At 41.6% G+C, this 19,689-nt stretch overlaps 1 protein-coding gene across 4 annotated transcripts in view; it reads left to right on the forward strand.

Moving 5' to 3' along the window:
- lmx1bb (LIM homeobox transcription factor 1, beta b) overlaps nt 1-19,683 on the forward strand; it is a 52,803-nt gene extending 33,120 nt beyond the window's left edge. For all 4 annotated transcript variants that reach the window (XM_005926916.3, XM_014335055.2, XM_005926917.3 and 1 more), the window contains exons 6-11: nt 11,029-11,261; nt 13,609-13,784; nt 14,292-14,369; nt 14,748-14,814; nt 15,511-15,672; nt 16,813-19,683. In XM_005926916.3, the coding sequence (XP_005926978.1) occupies nt 11,029-11,261; nt 13,609-13,784; nt 14,292-14,369; nt 14,748-14,814; nt 15,511-15,672; nt 16,813-16,970 (874 nt within the window). In that variant the 3' untranslated portion in view covers nt 16,971-19,683. The remainder of the gene's footprint in view (nt 1-11,028; nt 11,262-13,608; nt 13,785-14,291; nt 14,370-14,747; nt 14,815-15,510; nt 15,673-16,812) is intronic.
- The last annotated feature ends 6 nt before the right edge of the window (nt 19,684-19,689 follow it).

The raw sequence follows: 19,689 nt of genomic DNA on the forward strand, positions 1-19,689 counted from the left end.
GCATGGACAGTTACTTATGATAGTACACTGAAAAAGTTCTGTGACTGCGGTTACATATGCAGCTCGTTTGTTATTTTACTGTAGTCGGTAAAATAAAGGCTTTGTGATGTATTATACAGTGTCCTGATATGTTTTTGTATTCATAAAACATGTCTTTAAAGGTTTAATTTTAACTGTAGCTCAAATGAATTTAGTTACATTTTGTCCTTTGACACTTTTCTGGATACATTATTTTAATTTTAAGTGCACATTTCGCATGTAATGTCATAAAACATCACACATTTGCATCTTGCATACAGTGAGGAATTTGGTTTCATTTATCTATTTTTTTTTTTTACATATTTTAACACACATCTCACCTACTTGACTGATGAACATGAGGTGAAATATGTCACATGTGTTATGTGGATATGTGTAGCCTTATGCAGAGCAAATAAAGTCTTTTCGCGGGAGTCGTGCAGTGGGCATTTCAATCTACTTTCAGCATATACAAATGTAAAGTCCACAGAGATTTAGAAAATATTATTAACTGCATTGCTGCTGATAGTGTAGCTCTTGAAATATAACATAAACTGTGGTAACATTACACTGCTTTATATACTGTGATATAAAGGGACATGTGTTAGGGAAAAAGGATAGCAGATTTTGTTTCAGTTCATCTTTCTGTGGAAACCAGACAAGCATGAATTCATCATTTTTCATATCTGACTCCCTTGGCTGGACCAGGCATCCTTAAATCAAACCAATTGGAAAAGAATATATTTTAAAAATATATCTAAATATATTTATATGATGATGCAAAATGACCTTTCTTTCGCTCTCGACCTGAATCTCCTGGGAATTTGTAGGTGGTCTCAATAATGTAGCCGATGGTCTTTAGTGAAACAGCAGGTTTTTGGTTTGCTCTGCGGTGTGTGTGCGCCCCTCTGTCTGTTTGACACATTCCAACACTGCAGCTTTCTCCAGGGCTCCTAACTACCAGTCAGTCGCCATGGTTACAACCATATCCATGCCAGCTCTTCACACTCAAAGACATATTTGTTTGGCTAGTGTAGCTACGTTCCCGACAAAAAAAAAAAGGAAAAAAAAAAACCACAGCTTTTTAGCATAACACCTGCTAATCTTGGGATTTAGCTCTTTGAAGAGGATTGCTGATCAGAAATTCAAATATATTATTTGAATGCTAATCTGAATGCTAATCCGCAGCCCCCGGGTCTTAGAGCATCCTGTCTTTCAATAACAATGTTTATTTTTCATTTGCTTTTTTTTCCTTTCTTTTCATTTTTATCTCCTCTCACCCCTGCGCCACCTCAATCCCACCGCACGTTTAGCTCTGCAGTCCATTCCCTCAAGGAATACCGCGCTCATCTTTTAAAGTATGTGACAATTTGAGAGTATCAATGATTCGGAGTCCCCTGGAGAGGAGGATTATTATCATTCGTTCTGATGAGAATTTGAGTTGACCGGTAAAGTGCTTGCTATTGATCCTGCTCTGCTGATCTATCCTGCTGCGATCGTTCAGCCGCCACTGTCTTCTGATATCAGTGAACAATGTTATACAGTAATTAAAATCCCCAACTAGCTCTTTAAAAAACACTCTTATGAAATTATGTGAGCCATATTTTCATCCATCTTCCTTTCATTGTGTGTTTTTTGTGTGTGTCTCTTCCCCCCCCCCCCCCTGCATTTCTTGGCTTCTTTCCTAGATCTTATCTGCATGTCTGTGCATCTGTGAGGCCACATGATAGCAGCAGAGAGTGGGCGTTCTTTAAATTATCTTTAAGTTCAGATAAATAAATGCAAAGGAGGAGGAAAAAAACAGAAAAGATAATGAAAGATAGACAAGCCTAAAATGTATACATCCTTATAAAAACTCTCACTGCTTATTGACCCTTCTAAGTAGTTAACATCTTTGCTATCACTGTATACGCTTGTGCAGTCAGCAGACTCATTCATGTTTGGTGTTCTTTAGACATCTGTTTCTATGGTGCTGACTTTTGTCTCGGTTGAGACGCGGACACAGAGAATCAAGGGCAGAGGGATCACAAACACATGGATCCGGATCTTGTGAACGACGTCTAATTCCTGGTTGCCTCACATTCACTCGCTCCAAAGTAATTTTGGGCTTAGGCCGAATCTCTGATAAGTAAACAGAGACCCCCTTATGCAACCATCCTCAGTCACAATGATCTCCAGATCATCTCTGCCCATTAAAACCTGGGCAAACACTTTACTCCACACCAATATACTAAAGACTGGAGGAAGAAAAGGATGGGAAGCACATAAGGGCTTTTTTTTCTAGACTTTCCCAGATTGTCTCTCTTTCTCCTTTTTCTACCTTTTAATCTAGTATCTTTGAGCCCTAGTAAACTCCTCAAGATGGACATTGCTTGGTTTAGGGTGGAAAGGGGTCAAGCTCCACTGGCCTCCGCACAGAGCTGTGGAATTTTTCATTAGTGCACAGCTGGGTCACAAGTGGCTCCAAAGCCGTCTTAATATTGTGTAGGCCCACAGATTAGGAGCCGGAGAAAAGAAGCCGAAGCACGATGCTCTCCACCAGACCCTGTCTTTGCATATTTGCAGACTTGTGCTTTTGAACACCTCATATTACTGTTTGTTTTATTTCTTAGACCCAGAACCTCTGGGTCAATAGTAATTATAAAGCCCTCCAATCCAAATGTTGTTTTTTAACCATTCCAGCGCTGAATCTGAAAACCGAGTCCATTTATTTTCTTATAATGAAGAAAGTAAAGTGTCTTAGACCGTGTTTCAAACCTCTTGTAATTATGCACATCATGATTTAATCTAATCTGTGTTATTTTACTGGACGTGAGATGCAAATTGTTTTCGCTGCTGCAACTTTTTCAAATTGACTGTTGCTTACGAAGAAAAAAAAAGCTAAACTGTAGTCATATAACATCTGATAGCCATTACACTCACTAGCCATCGCTCTCGCCGTTCTGCCCGCTCCCTCAGAAGCAGCAGTCGATCGCAGTCCTGCATAAGCACTATAGTCCCCTTCACCTCACGCAGATCAGCCTGGAAGGAGGACGGACAAACAGCGCTATTAAAACATATACAAAAAGGGTGCGAGTGATTTTTACGGGTGTCTCAGCAGGAGCAGTCCAGACTTGCTTCTCGTGTCTGTGTCGTAAAGCTGTCAAATCTATCACTGATGGCTTCTTACAGGAGGCGGAATAAACCGCCTTTTAAATTACTGTCTTTTTTTTAAAAAAAATGTTTTTAAAGAATAAGTAAAAGAATAAATCTCCAAATCTCCAGTGTCATAATTTCTTCACTGACACTGTCACTCGGGGGCGTGTGACCATATTGTTTGCTCTGAGCTCTAAAAACCGTACTTAAATGCGATGTTGCACTCATTTTACATACTCAGGAAGACCAGCTGTCCAAACAGCATCGTGTGTGCTCGCCTGCTTACTCTTGTATTTAGATGTGTACTTAGCCTCCTCTGCTGCCCAATACACTGTCCTTTTCACTCCATGAGCTTTGTTCTACCTGTGTGGCAGCGGAGGATTATTTCCACGCTGTTTTCCTAGTGACTCATTAGCAGATCGGTGTAAAGGAGAGAGGCACTGGGTAAACTGATGCTGCAAGACAGAGCTTGAACACGGCATGGCACTGACTCTGTCGTATGCCATATAGCTTGATACCACACAGCAGAAACGCTCGTTTTCAACTAGAGCATAGTCGAGGAAAACTGAGACGTGGTCTGCATGTTTAGAGGCAGTCTGTTCGAACAACACGTTCTCTCTTAACTGTATTTCGGGATTTGCGTAATCTGTGAAGAGCACGGCGCATGGAATGAGATCATTTGAATAATGACTTAAGGGTTAGGATTTCTTTTTGCAGCTGTGCGGTATAGCCTCACACACAGATATGCCTGGGATGTCCGTCTAGTCATGGGGGGGTGCGGGGAGACTCGTCTGAGGAGCTGTACATTCCAGCACATAGGAGCTCATGCTGCCATAGAAATAAAGTGGCCGTATTTATTTTCACAATAGTGGACATGTGGGATAGATGATCCTGGAAACATTTGACTCCACATTCACTGTAAGATCCGCCTTTTTTTTTTTTACAGATTTAGTGTAGCTCTGTTCAGCAGCTATTATCGCGCACGCTCCCTCTGAGATGCAGGGCAGGTGCATATATGCATACTCGAACACATCGAACACCTCTTCCTGCTATTATCTTTGCTATGCCAAGTGCAATCAGCTTGTCTCATTCCTCCCCTGTGAGCTCGCAGGCTGCCGGTGCTGCGCTTCGGTGCAGGAAACAAGCAGAACCCTGTGGCCAGAGCTACGTGATGAAGAAGGCACCTTTGGGCCATTAGTGGTGTACACATTTCCCGTTAATGTGTTTTACTTTTACCTGCTGGGAGTTTAATTAAAAAACAAAGAGCCTCAATTTAAAGGCCATTATTATGCTAATGTAGTAAGCACGGGATGGTGATTAAGCAGCTTTTAGAGCTGACTGGAGCTGGCCTTTGGGAGCAGAAGGATGGCACTTTTTATTTGGCTTCATTACTCTCCATGAATCTATGCTCCAAAGAGAAATGCTGATACTATGAAACAAGGTCAGCCACAGAGGTTGTTTATGCAGACGGCATCATCGCTACTACTTTTTAACACTTTACTGCTCACGCAGGCCGAAAGTTTGTTTCAGGCTCCTTTCATGGTGAAAGAATCAATGACACTTTATCTGCTTTACACACAAAAATATGGTGTGTTAATGTACAGGCTCCCCCTTATTCGAATCTGCTTTCATCATTAGGCCCCTCTGCAAGCAATCAAACACTCGTATCAGCCAAATTCAGATTATTTTTAGGCTTGCGTGTCTGCCACGTGCAGAGGTCAGCGTAAATGTACATAGCAAAGTAATTTTCACAATGCTGAGACGAAGTTGAAAAGGTTTGCCGTCCTCCCTTTCACATGTAGCTAAACATCTGGGGATCAAATGTTTTCTTCTATGGCCAAAGCTCTTGATACAGTTGCTACAAAACCAATTATCCCTTATTAAGGCGTGTCTTGTGAAAAAAAAACTGAAATAGTGGCTGTTCAACAGTTTGGAAAGTCTCTGCTGTGACGGATTAGTTTGGTGCTTTTCAGACAGCAAACAGGACAGAATATAATCTGAAAACGTGAAGGAGAAACAAGCTTTTCGTTTGATATACTAGCTGTTTGTCAAGATAATTCTTTGAGATCCGCAAGAAAATAAATATCAGATAAAAACAGGGCTACAGCATGTTACTGTAGCATTAGCGCATCAAAAACAGATAAGCTCTGTCCTTTTGACTCATGTTTTTTAATGGTGGATTTTAAATTTGGTTGAACCAAGCTAACCATTTCCACAGGTAACTGACTTCTCCTGCATTTAAACAGAAATCAGAGTCTGACCTACAAACCTTGGTCAGTGTAAAATGTTATTGCTAGTAACTTTTTCCATATCCATTTCATTCACTGTGATGGAAAAGCCAGTGGAGCGGCAACTTGCAACAAACTTGCATTCTTTCTTATTGCCAGCAGGGGGCAACTCCACTGTTTTTAAATAGAAGTCTGATTCTGTGGAAGTGAGTGAGAAAAGGACTCTACTTATCACTTGATTTATGACCTAAGGAAAGACTTCCTCAATGATTTTATCACCTCAATCGCTAGTTTGAATACATCACGACGTTTGTTTTTTATATTATGAGCCCCATTAGATCAAAAGACAACGAATATCATGTTTCGCTGGGAGAGGTCACAAAGGCTACTGCTATCTTTTATATATTCTCTGGTTTTATCCTGGTTTGTGCTGTAGTATTTCTGCTAATGTAGTCTGCCTGGACACCGGTTCTACTCACATATTTCGCTTTAAAGTAAAAAAAAAAAAAAAAAGACTTATTAGCAAGAATGTGAATGAGCATAACCACCAAAAAATTTAAGTGAACTAGTCTGCCTTGAAAGTAAAAAGTCCTGGAAACATGCTCATCAGCTGTGTCAGGCAGTTTGTGAAATGACTGACTTGAGCTTTAGCCAGTAAGTCATTCGCTCCATCCCGTCCGGAGGGCCCTTTCCTGACCTGCCTCACAGGCCTCATCTCTCACCTCTGCATGATTGGCATGGCCACAGGTTTCCTGCCCAAACACGAGAGCCCATCTTCAAAGTAATAGCTTACAGCTGCTGCCGGGATAATCCTCATCCCTTCTGTCTTTGAAGGGCTGTGGTGACATAATAGCTCTGGCTGTTCTTTCCTAAATTCTTCTGCTGTCTCTCAGAGTGTTGTTCAATAGCAAAAGGGGAGTTAGGTGAGACTATTGCACGTGTTGCTAAATGTAGCGTGATTATCAAGCAGCATAAGCAGCTCCATACTCATCCCCTCTGCCCCCCTCCAACCTTCTCTCTTATTCTTCTGGTTTCCTTTTATCCCATCCAGTCCTCCTGATGCTTATCACTGCAGCAGAAGCATTAAATGTAATGTCTGTAGAAGGGCAATCACTGGCAACATGTGGTGAGAGCTTAAGATGTTGTCACACTTTAAGTTGCCCATAATCTGCTCAAAGGGAGCGTGGATAGTTCTCCAAAGCGCTTGCAAAAACAGAAAGGATAGAAGATGAACGACACAGAGGCCGACGTTTCTCAGCTGCACTTTACTCACTTTAAGTGTTCACTTGTTTCTGGCCTTTGCCCACTTTATAATTGTTCTTTTTGTGTGTGTGTGGAGGGGTTGGGGGGTTGGGTCCTATCTGCTGTTGTTGATGCTGCATTTTGTGCATTTTCTTGCAAGCCTTACAAGCCTCAGCAGTGTGATAATCTGTCACGGAGAGAGAGCGACATCCTTAGAAAAAAAAAAGAACAGACAAGGGATTACAGGTATGTGGACACAGGATTAAAAAGAGGGATGTAATGATTCCTCCGGGAGTGAGGTATGTGCTGAGATGGCCTCTTCTTTTCATTTATGAGTCCCGTCCCGGGGAGGCCTGGGTAAATATTGACAGTCCTCTTGGCTTGAGATGCGGCCATTGATCCACACGGGAGGGTCTCATCACTTGATCTGTGCGCTCAGGTGTGGGAGGAGGAAAGGCGAGAGCCGGGACGCGACTGTCGCGCTGGTGGTCCCCTTTGTGGTGTCTTTTTATACTGATGCTGGTTCACCTCTGCAACACTGGGAGTCAAGTTACCGAAAGCAGCTCAACGTCCAGAAAGTGGATTTTAGGTGGATACAAGCTTTAATATGATTGGTCACTGGGATCAGCTAGAGGGACAAAGTGGTAATTGATCACTTAAATCAGTTCAGGTCTGATTTTCAGTCGCAGCTACATCTTCTTTGATATCTTTAATATCCCTGTAGATCAGTGCAGGGAGCGGTGTCTCTTTCCTGGTGCAGTTTCCAGTTAAATACCGCCTGTTGATATGTTTTTCTCTCTATATATAAAATAATCATTTACATCTCCCTCTCTGTCTCCTGTTGGCAGCGGCCTGTTCCTCAAACCACTAATCAGGTAATGTTAGGGAGGTTGAATGGCGTGCCTCCCTCTGGTCAACCTTCACTGCTCACACAGTGGTGTTGTTTTAAAGAGCATTCTTTAGCAGCTGAACTTGGAAAGGTATTAAAGTGGGATTAGGCTCCTCCACAATCCACTGCTTGTGTCATTCAGGGAGTTTGTGTTCTCCGCTGCCACCTCCCCACTCCTCCTCTGTTTGATTGTGGCTAGCCGCAGGAGTGGGACTGACTGTGCCTTTCAAAGGAGAGGGGTAGGGTTAAATCCCTAGTCCACTGCTCCCTGCTAATTCTCCTTGTTCCTTAGAGAAGGATTTACTTCTGCTGCCAGCTTCTCAAAGGCCTTCTCTGCCCATCCGAAAAGTCGGCGTTGCCTTCCTGTGGAGGTGTGGTTGCCATAGAAGGGGCGTCATGCATGGCTTTTCCATCTGAACCCCACTGAGAAAGGGGACCGGGGACTGAAAACAGGCAGAAAGTCCGGATTAGACCCGAGGACAAAGCAGGACAGGAAGATTCCAGAAGGGACGAATGGGAATTACAGCAGCAAAAATAATGCAAAGTGACAGAGAGGGGAAATAGAAAAATAATGGCTTACAAGATTAGACTCGGCAAAGGAGAAAGAAGAAAGGAAAGAGGGCTGAATGAGAATGTTTTCATCTAGATGAGAAGATTTTAGAGAGCGGTCGTAGGTGAATACGGAGTGCTGGACATATCAAAACCGCGCTAATAAGTCATTTCCTCAACTTTTTGCGCTCTCTCTGAGCCTAAGCTGGCAACCTTTAGCCAAACAGACTTAGAGCTGGGAACTTTGTCTTGACAAACTCATCGCTTCCTTAAGATGAGCCCAGCCTATAACGATCCTTCTAAAACCTAGAAACTGGCCTATTAATGCGCCGTTTGCGGGAATAAGTCAGTGTTTAAAATGTTTTCTAATGTTCTAAATGTTTTTTCTAATTTATTTTTTATAAGCCAAACTGGGTAGTTTGTTTAGAAAACCGATCCAGGTTGGCAGGTCAGTTAAACAAGATCCATGTTTGTTTGAGAAACATGCCGAAATTTCTTTTCCAGGGGATTATCCTAGAGGTTTTTCCATAGTTCAATAATAATCTTCTTAACTTATTGTAATAAATGAAAGATTAAAGGATTTTATGAACCCAGAGAGTGCCTGGGCTGACATCTCTGTTGTTTTATAAAGAAAAGAAGATGCTCTGTCTAACCGTCCTTTGCTTATGGATCCAGGTTGTAATGCTCATTATGATGAATAGATGGATGGATATCTCGAAACTAGTAAAATAGGCTATTAATTGTTGTGAAGTGATTACGATGTTATAAAATGTAGCTCTCCCGATTGCGATCTGATGAGCAGCAGTGAAGCAATTATTTTAGAAAGCTGCAGAGGCAACAACAAAAACCAAACTTGCTACCAGCGTGCACACAGCTGTTCATACAAATGCATTTACATGTGTGAACACACACACGCACGCACACACCATATCACTACTCAATCAGTACCTATAACACCATTACCATAACAAAACCACCCTTTGGTTTCCCCTCTTCTCATATTTACACATTATATTCATCACTATCGCTCAACCCCGTCCCGAACCAGCAGATGATGTCAATTGCTCCTCTCACTACCTCCCTGCCTTGCACAATGAAATAGATGTTCACCACAAATAGATAGGCGGTTGCCAGCTGTCTTCCAGACCAGGGCAAACAAAGAGGCCACTAATAAATCCAGCTTTACGGCTGGACAAGATCAACCACACTCCCTGCCTCCTTGCTCCATTTAATGTGGCTTCTTCTAAACAACGGAGGGCAAATTAAATGCCACTCAGTCACCAATAAAACAATGCAAACATCTTCCTGAAAGCACATAAAAGAAGATGGAAGTGTTGTCTAGGAAATGGTGATAGAGGCAGTGTTGCGCCACAGAGGCACGATATTAGACGGTAAGATGAGATACAGACAGACCAGGCCCACTAACCAGCAATGAATCATGATATGATATCTGATGCATATAGAGCATTGTGTGGATATGAAAGAAATGCATAAACTGCCAACAAAGGCTTGATTAAGATCATCAGGGTTTAGTAGTTGCTGCACTGGAGCATGTTTTTTTTTTTTGGGGGGGGGGGGTTTGGTCAGGCTTGTGAGGGGGTTGGGGTCAGTCCCCATGACTGAGCTCACTTGGAATGATGCAAGGCTGGGCTCAGCCTAAAATTTTAACAGATGACTAGCTGCCAAAGGAGGCACCTCTTTCGTTGCACGGCAAACACTGTAACCCTGGACAATTAGCAGATAGGCAGAGATGTAAGTTGGTAAGACCTGTTGAACATTCAGGTCCCTGAGGAAGAATAGCTTCAACTCTCATCGTGCACGTAATTACTGTCGGGTGAGAGAGGTCCCTGCAATATTTTCAGTTTCCAAATTTAAATTATGTTTGTTGAGATAACTTGAAGTGGCACATAAATACTTTCAAATAAATCTTAAGATATAAGGAACGGTGGAGGGAAACCAACGCTTAGAAATTACATTCAAATTAAAGATGATTACAATGCAGAAAAATCTAATTAACACCGAATGCAAAAGTTAAGAAGTAGAACTTTACAATTGGCAATTAAAGTAGGCAGATATATAAAGCAGTGTCTATTTCTTTTTTATGTTGGTGTTGCCGAGGATGGATTACATTTTGTGTTTCATTGTCCTTTGCGCAGTGATTAGACAAACTATTCGTTTGATAAGATCCAATTGAAGAAGCCTGATTTGTTATGTTTGGTTTCGAGCCTTTGTTTTGGTGAGGTTTATAGAAGTTCCCTGGCAAAACGGGCTAGATGGGACTATGCTTATGGAAGTGTGAATAATAATTTGTCATAAAGCCTTCCAGGCTATTGTTAAATATTTTGTAAGGCCAAATGAGCTGGACACTACACAGGACCAAGATACTGAAACAGTCATAATCAAACCAGATATAAGTATACAGTGGTGTGAAATAGTGTTTGCCCCCTTACTGATTTCCTAGTGTTTTGCATATTTGTCACACTTTAGATGTTTCCGGTTATCCAACAAAATTTAATGATAGACAAAGGTAACCAAAACACACCAGCAAGTCCACCTCTGAATGGCTTAAAAAAACTTTGGAGTGACTAAGCCCTAACCTGAATCCGATTGAGATGCTGTGGCACGACCTTAAAAAGCCAGTTAATGCTCAGAAACCCTTCAATGTGGCTGAATTACAACAATTCTGCAAAGAAGAGTGGGTCAAAATTCCTGCACAACGCTGTAAAAGATGCTTGACTGCATCCAGTTATTAGGCTTATGGGGCAATCACTTTTTAACACAGGGTCGCGTAGCTTTGGATTTTCTTTCCCCCTTAACAATAAATACCTCCATTTAGAAAATGCATGTTTTTTTACTTGTGTTATTTTTATCTTTTTCACAAGTGCTGCTTTGAACAGCAAAACTCGGTTTGGGTGTTCTGTTTAAATCACCACACTTCCTACCATATTCTCTTTTATTTCTTTATAGGTTGTTTGCAACCAAGTGCAGCGGCTGCATGGAGAAAATCGCCCCCACAGAGTTTGTGATGCGTGCTCTGGAGTGCGTCTACCACCTGAACTGCTTTTGCTGCTGCGTGTGCGACCGCCAGCTGAGGAAGGGCGATGAGTTTGTTCTGAAGGAGGGTCAGCTGCTTTGCAAGATTGACTACGAGAGGGAGAAAGACTTACTCAGCTCGGTCAGCCCGGATGACTCAGACTCAGGTGAGCCTTCTGCACCCTCTCACACAAGAGTGAGAACGACACTGTGGTGCGATCGTCAAATGGCACCAGGGTGTTGTATTCTGTATGCTCTGTCCCATCACAGCTGTGGCCACCTAAGACGTCCTCCACGAGGAACCTGGTTCTGAATCTTACTGGATTTAGTTTTAGTTTTGTCAATAGCAAAGGATTAAAGCAGTTCTAGATACTAGATGTATTGACATCTGACATCTGAGGTCTTGCTTACAGCCCAGGCCGTAAAAAGTCTAGCGTAGCTCCATCTGCAGCTTTTCAGTGGCTGATTTTGTAGCATTCATTAGAGCAGGGAGCGTAAGTTTATGATACAGTAGGAAGTGGAAGCAGGACAAAGCCAAGCCACCCTGTATTAATGGTGCTCCATGCGTGGGCAGGATCTGGTGCTGGAAAGAATTAAATCACTGTATCACGGTGAGTGACAGAGGGATTTGAGGCCTTTCTGCAGAAAGCCTGCACCTCCACTCTTATCAGCTCTAGTGTTCCTCTCCTATAGCCTCCATACACATTGAGGCATCTTGCCAAGCCTCGCTGTTCACTACCATCTGGCTCGCATTTAAACATGCACAAAAGCAGGGAATTTGTCAAATACATCTGTGCCTGTGTCAACTTTTGTCAACTTGTGGGAATATTTGCTCCACGTCTTCCTCGTTTGCTTGTATCCCAGTGTATCGCACAGGCATGTCTTTTGTGCATGTCTCAGAATTTAAAGATGGAGAAAATGTTGACATGAATAGAGGTTAACCTCGGCATGTGGCAGATGAAATGTAGGTTTTCATTGGTTACATATCAGAACCAGATGACAGGAGACAATAAGCCATCAAGCATGCGCCTGCGCCCTGAAGTCATTGGGGTTTGTTAACAGCAATTGTAGTTTTGATTTGTAAACACTTTCTTTTAGCCTCATATGAAAAAAATATATTAAATGTAATAACTGAATAATAAAAATTCTATTGTCATTTGTTTTTTGTTTTTTCATCATCTACTAGCAATCAGCTAAAGGATGTGACCAGCCCAAAGCAGTTTATGTATAAAGCATTATGTGGTGTTACATTATATAATATTGCATCATGTGCAGATATTTAGCCTATTACAACTTGCAATTCAGTAAATTAGCTTTCAAACTACTGTCTTATTTGAGTTGGTCTGATACTCTGTTCAAACCATGCTTGCTGGCTTCAAAGTTTAGCTTAGCTTGATGGAAATGCTTCTTTACTCAGTGGGCCTGCCTCTTTTTAAATAGCATTTAGTATAATTAACTCATAGGTTGTGGAAGCAGATTAGCAGGTCAATTATTTTCAGTTATTAAACAAAATCAGGTCTCAGGAAACGGAAAACTCTATGAAACATTAATTATTTATATTTTGCTCAATTTTAATTACTCTAAATCCAGATAGAGCTAATGGTGTAAATAAATTAGTGATGAAATTGTTGCTATTCTTTAAAGAATTAGACAGAAAAATACAAATTCAAGTTCTGTGAAATATAGTCCTTCTTTTTGTTCCATTATGTTTACAGTTGTTCATGTTGCATTTTATTTAAATAACTGTTATATTATTATATAGTCTGTGACACCATGAGTGCAGTGGGTTGCTGCATCAGAAAGATAAGTGACTTCACTGGAACAAGTAAAAACTGTGAAGCAAAATGGACATTATCTCGCCTAAGCAATATCAGTGGGTGCTTGTCATAATATTCCCTGATAACAGTGAAAAGTGAATACGGTGGGGCTTCCCAACAGACAGCTCTGTCCCAATTTAACGTCTGAACACACATATATATTTATATAAATGACAACAATTTTACTGACCCAGATTTTAATATCCTGCCCTTGACAGTTAAAGTTTAGCAAAGTGTATAAATTCCGTCATTATTTTAAGGTTAAGTTTGAATCGAGACTATCTTACATATTGTGTTGCAGGAGATGCATTTCCCATATGTACTCATTGCCTGTTTCATGTTGCACTTGATGTAGTACTCTTATCAGAGATTGATTCTGTGTAAATCAGAGAAAGCTGAGAGTAATAATTTACTAGTGACATTGTGTCCAGTTCAGTGACAAATGTGCATATTTCACTGTGCTTTCCATAGATGTCTGTAGGTCTAATCATACATGAGGCCTTTTCCTTTTGTAATAAATTGATAATGTATCAAAAACACATGTGTCTCCTTTGATTAGGCACTTGTGGTGTGTGAATCTCTTGAAATAGGGAAGAATGAAAATATATTTATCAGCAGACTGTCATAGACAAAAAAAATAAGGGTGTAGCCAGTTCAAGCTTGTGCTCATGATACAGAGAACTGATTCTCTTTACAGAGAAAAGTGACGATGAGGAGTTGGACATCAAGCCAGAGAAAGGCATAGGGAGCCAGGGGAAGGGGGATGACAGCAAGGATCCAAGGAGGCCCAAAAGACCACGAACCATTCTGACCACTCAACAGAGACGGGCCTTTAAGGCTTCTTTTGAGGTCTCTTCAAAGCCCTGCAGAAAGGTAAGACAAAGCTTTAATAACCAGCTGCAACTGAGTAAAGAAAATCTGAGATTTATGTTTTTTTAGTTCCCTGGTAAGGGTTTAGATAGAAGTTGAGATGCGAACCACGAGCCCTACAGTAGTTTGACAAATAAAATTCTCAAATTAAAAAAATCTCCCCCACCTCAAAGCTGAGCTTTGAAGTGGCAAGCAGCATTCTGTTCTGTGTTAACTGAGGCAGTCTGGTGTAACGCACTCCGTCTGCACCAAATGTCACACTGAGATAGGAGAACTCCCTCCATAGCCCGGGCCCTAAAACAGGCGCTGCACTTGGTCCGAACTTTGAAGCGGCAATAACCAGTAGGTCCAAAAAGACCACTGCATTCAGTCAGCATTGACTTAAAAGCAAATCAAAGAGGCAGTGCGGCTGTTAGGAACTGTGGCAGTTGTGTTAAGGCGGAACGGGATTTCAGAGGGAGCGTTTCGGTTTTTTGTGTGATGCTCACAGTATTTTGTTTGGATTTTCAGGTGAGGGAGACTCTGGCTGCAGAGACAGGACTCAGTGTTCGGGTGGTCCAGGTGTGGTTTCAGAACCAGAGAGCTAAGGTGAGAGCAAATACCACAAAACAAATTGCATTTTGTGTCCTTACCCTACCCACTCCCAAAAAAAGCAGCTTCGGTCCATTTTAGAGTTCAGCTAGTAAATCACCACAACTATGTGTGTTAAACTTATCACTGCATTCCTTTTGCAAATGCAAAAGAGCAAGGAGCTGCAAATCTAGCTCACTCTTGCATTAAATGTCTACGCCCTCCTCTTTTCTGATGATTATCTTGTGAAAACCTTTGATATTTGACAATGAAGTGCGCTCAGATACAGATTTTACGCAGTTCATTCAAGGGTGAAGAGCGAGGAGCATCCTTTTTAAATTAAAGAGAGCATGTTAGTTTTGGGAGTTCCTCACAACTTTGACTCCTTCGTTTCAGATGAAGAAGTTGGCAAGAAGACAGCAGCAACAACAAGAACAACAGAATTCTCAAAGACTTGGCCAAGGTACGATGCTCCACATACCCTGCAAACACAATGGAGGCCCATTGTCTCCGGCAGCCCCAAGCTTAAAGTGATATTTGTACATATCTCCAAGTAGGTCAAGAGTGTTTGTATCGCGGCAATAGTTTGTTGTTGATGTTGACATCGGAATAGGGAGAAGGTGTACCAATTGCTTAATCTCAAAACAGGAACCTTTCTTCTCTCGCTTACGCTGCGCTCTAATCAAAGCTGTATTTGCTACTGATGCTGAATTACAAATTACAAATATGTCACTGTGTAAACAAGGGCACTTCACATGAAGGGTAAAATGGAAATTCAGTTTGGAAGCCAAATGAAATGAATCATCATCATTTCACCTAACCACTATAAAGGAAAGCGAATGGGGATGGGCTCCAGTGATGAAGCCACAAGAACTTTGTGTCCCACATTCAGTTAGCCAAGAGCATTGTTTGTAGAGGGAAATGGGAGAGAAGCCACAGCGAGGACTACCGTATGTTTCCATAAAAACAACAAGGGCGAGCAATCCACATATTTGGGGTACAAATAGGAATCTATCAGGAAGTACCTACTCTGTAGTTTTCTCTTGGTCAGCGTCACCAGCTCTCTGTTTGCGTAGTGGCATTTAATATTTTGCAGACTCATCTGAAGTCTTCTTGTTGGCTGTATTAACTTTCCCCCTTTGCTTTCATTGCCTTGCAGAGGTGATGTCTAATCGAATGGAAGGGATGATGAACTCCTTCACACCGCTGGCTCCGCCGCAGCAGCAGCTGGTCGCCATGGATCAGAATGGTTACAGCACAGACCCGTTCCAACAGGGGCTCACCCCCCCACAGATGCCCGGGGACCATATGAACCCATATGGTGAGCATCTACCCCACCCCCCACCCCTCCCTTACACACACACACTACTACACCCCCCAAAAACCCCACTGCTGCTTACAAAGCGCACACATGCCTGTCCCTTGATCAACCTCAAAGCTCCCCAGTGTGGGACATGTGCTCAGGCCACAGCCCCCTGATTTAAGTTGCTCACAGAGAAGAACGAGCAGCTTCTCCTCCCACATGAGATAACACAAGTGTTCTCATAAGCCGTTGGGTTTTGAAGTGTAATTTCAAATCTGTTTAATATGGTTTTAACTCCTTGCCCCCAGCCCCGTTACTGATGATGTTTCCGAATGTTGGTAAAAACATGTGGTCTATGTGGGCAGCTTAAGATAAAATGCACTGCAAATAATGATTGAAGACCGTGTGAGCTAATGAATCAGAATTGGAAAACAACAAGTCTCAGATTTCTGTTTGATAAAGGAAGGAATTAGAGCGCAAACAAAGGCGGGAGGGGGGAAAAGAAAAAAGAAAAAATCAGTCAATCAAGTGTTAGTCCACAGGATGTAACTGGAATAACACATTTTCGAGCGATGTCCTCAACATGTCCCAGAGGGACCATTTCCTGAAGTTCATAACTTCCTTATAATTTGCCTCCATTTAGTTCTCTTCGGTAGTAAGAACCAAATCCCCAGTCTCATCACTCTCCTTTGGTTTGGGGAAAAGAACAATATTGGCAAGGCATTAAAAGATATGTCTCAAAACACTGTCCCCATTTTGTGCAACACTATCATTAAGATCCAGAGTGTAATAAAGTTAACTATTCCCTCCAGAGAAATAACATGTTGAGGTTTTATGAAAGGCGTAAACAGTTGCTATTAACCAGATCTTTTAGGAGGATGCCCCTTGTTTACATGCTCCCTCACAGACCGCAATTGTCCCAGTGAGCGCAGCAAAAAGTGAGCTTTGATGATATCTAACAAAACAGTTCTCACATTTGTGATGACACATAACAGCAGTTTCTCAAAGGGACTATTAGTAATTATAATTTCCCAACGCTGCTATAAATCTCAAATACAAGATTACACCGATTTCACAGCCAGAGTAGGGTGTTGTGCTCTTTGAATGACGCCTTTGCCTCTGAATCCTGACGGCTTTTTCCGTATCCGCTCTCTGCAGGTAATGATTCTGCATTCCATGACATAGACAGTGACACGTCCTTAACCAGCCTCAGTGACTGCTTCATGGCATCGTCAGAAGTCAACTCCTTGCAGGCCCGCGTGGGGAACCCCATCGACCGCCTCTACTCCATGCAGAACTCTTATTTTGCGTCATGAAAACAGAAGAGGAAGCTAACATTAGCGCAGAATAAACTGCCCATCTCAACCTGAAGAGCGATGGATGGCCAGGACCTACGCTAACATGGACATGACAGAAGAAACACCTCCTTGCAGTAGCTCCTGGTTATGTGTGGAAGCTTACTGAAAAGATAGTAAAACCACTTATTGTAGGACAGTGACGATTCCTGGGGGAAAGACTTAAATATTGTTAGAGATTATTTGGTAGGATTGCTTATTTGTCACAGGAAATATTACTCTTTTCTTTGTTCACTTAAAGGAAATAAGTAGATATTGAAGCCACTGATTACACACTCTCAAGCCAAATAACACAAAGAATTTATACAGTGCATGATCAATTGTAAACAAAAAGTTTTTGTAAGCTCCCCCCTCCCTCCCTTCCTCCCCCAGTTAAGATGTGGTGTTTGGACTGTTTCTTCTTTCACACTACATGGGATTCCATGTTCACCGTTAGCATTTTGATCACTTTCCATAGGTTTAGATATTGTGTTAATAGTAAATAGGTGCAGCATGTCTGCAAGAGTGACTGTACATTTGTGTATGTATGAGAGAAAGAACTGTTTAGCTGAGACAAAAGTGGAGAATTTGGTGGACAAGTAGGATCAGTGAAGTGTAAATACTTTCCCCAGGCAAATTGGATGTGCATGTTAAAAATGGAAAGCATTCTATTTATTTAACTATAACAGGCTCTTGAAGGTACATATTAAAACTGAAAAGCTTTATTTAAAAAGGAGAGCATTTTTGTTGAGGAATTAGTGAGTTCATGAGTATCACAGCTCATCTGTATACCTTTTTAATATGAAGATTAACCCTCTTGTTTTTGTTTTATTCAGCCAAGCTGTAAATGGGCAAAGTTGCTATTTATTTCATACAGACCATAAACCTTTTGTTGTCATTGTCCTATGTGCATTATCAAAATGTTAAAGTTGCTAATTGACCAAAGTCGACTGGTTTGATGAATAAACAATGTCTTTCTCCTGATAATGTTAAATAAATACCATCAGTGACAAGTCATCAAGTATTACCAACTTTTGGGGCTCAAAAATTAAGCCAGTGTGGGAGTGCCAAAAACTGCAGTTGCTCAAATAACAACTTGAGGCTAATTCCAAAAGAAAGTCAGTCCTTTTGATGTTTTGCAGACATGTGATTAACCCTCTGATGTTAACTTGTCTATCATTTTGGACATGTGACAGTCATGGTATGAATAAGGCCCCAATCACACCGGCCTAGAGAACTGTCTGTGACCATCCAGTAATCTTTCGTCGTGAGGGGAAAATTAGTATTGCCTGACTGGTTATGGGTAGTTGCTGGAGGTTGATGGCAGTCGCTGGCAAAATGATTGTTAAAGCCCCAGTCACGCAGGCCAACAGACCTGCCAGTGACCCCCTTTCAAACAATGGTTGCTAGCAAAAAATGTGTATTCCCCAACTGGTTAGCAAGCATACTAGCATACTGCTGCAATCGTGGTTTGAATGGAAGTGGCAGAATTGTCTACACACAATGGCCAGCTAGTCCCTGAGCTGCAGTTAAACTGTGAAAAGTTTTTCATGTTTGTCTACAAACACTTGTAAACTACTAGCTGAGCTGTAGTAAAACCTGAAAAAGTGCAACACAAACCAGAAATGGAGACCATCTGTCCTCAAAGTAAAAATTGAAACATGTTGGCTGCAGCACTGAGGCTCAACTTTTACTTTGAAGATGAACCTTCTTCTTCTTCTTCTTCTGGTTTGTGTTACAGTTTTTAAAGTTTTTATATTGCTCAGCTAGAAGTTAACAAGTGTTTGTAGACACAGGAAAAAACTATAGGCAACTGTGGAAATAACAACCGAAGCTATCCCCAGGACCCAGAACTTATCTCTCTCAGCAACAGCCACTGTTGCCGCTGCCATCTAGTCAGGGTAAAACACATTTCCCTAGCAACCATGGTTGTAACATGTGTAATACAACTGACAACTCTTGATCAATGTGTGTAGGATGTCACTCGAGAAACTTTAATAGACTATGAATCATGGTATTAACTTGGTTAGGCATCAAACACCTAGATCTAGAGACCAGTAAGTGAACCTCTAGAAATCTCCAATCACTAGGGAAAAATTTGGTATATTGCCCAATTCGTTGGCTGCTGCTAGTTGAAATTGGTCCCAACAAAGGTGCTGCACCAAAGCCCTTTTTGTGATTGTTTTGGTCACTAGCATTTTGCTGGGGTCACCTGTAGTTTCCATGGAGGACGTCAGCTTGTCTACAAATATCCACCATTTATTCTCCAACCTGTTCAGAAAATTGAAGAAGTGCAATGCAAGCTGGAAACAGAGACTGTTCACCTTCAGAGTAAAGGTTGGGCCTCACTGCTGCAACTAACACATTTCAAAGGCCCAATTTTGACTTTAAGATGAACAGTCTCCATTTATGGTTTCCATCATACTTTACCCAGTTATACTAGAATTTGGTGAATACTTTGCCAGTGTTTGCAGACAAGTTGCTGTCTTCCTTACAAAGTGCTAGTGACCAAAGCAAGAAGGTTTTCAGTGCAGCCCAGTATACCTCTCACAAATTGCACAGACTTTTCCCTAGCAATTAGTGGGGGTTACTGACTGGTCCATAGTCCTGCATGAATAAGGCCTTAGCAAGGTGAATCCATGACTGTATGGGTGCATCATGCAGACACAGATATCTCCAAGTTGGTGCAAACATAACATAG

The sequence above is a fragment of the Haplochromis burtoni genome, unplaced genomic scaffold, assembly GCF_018398535.1.
Source record: "Haplochromis burtoni strain Fernald_Lab_line unplaced genomic scaffold, NCSU_Asbu1 Contig_95, whole genome shotgun sequence".
NCBI classification, from domain to species: Eukaryota; Metazoa; Chordata; class Actinopteri; order Cichliformes; family Cichlidae; genus Haplochromis; species Haplochromis burtoni.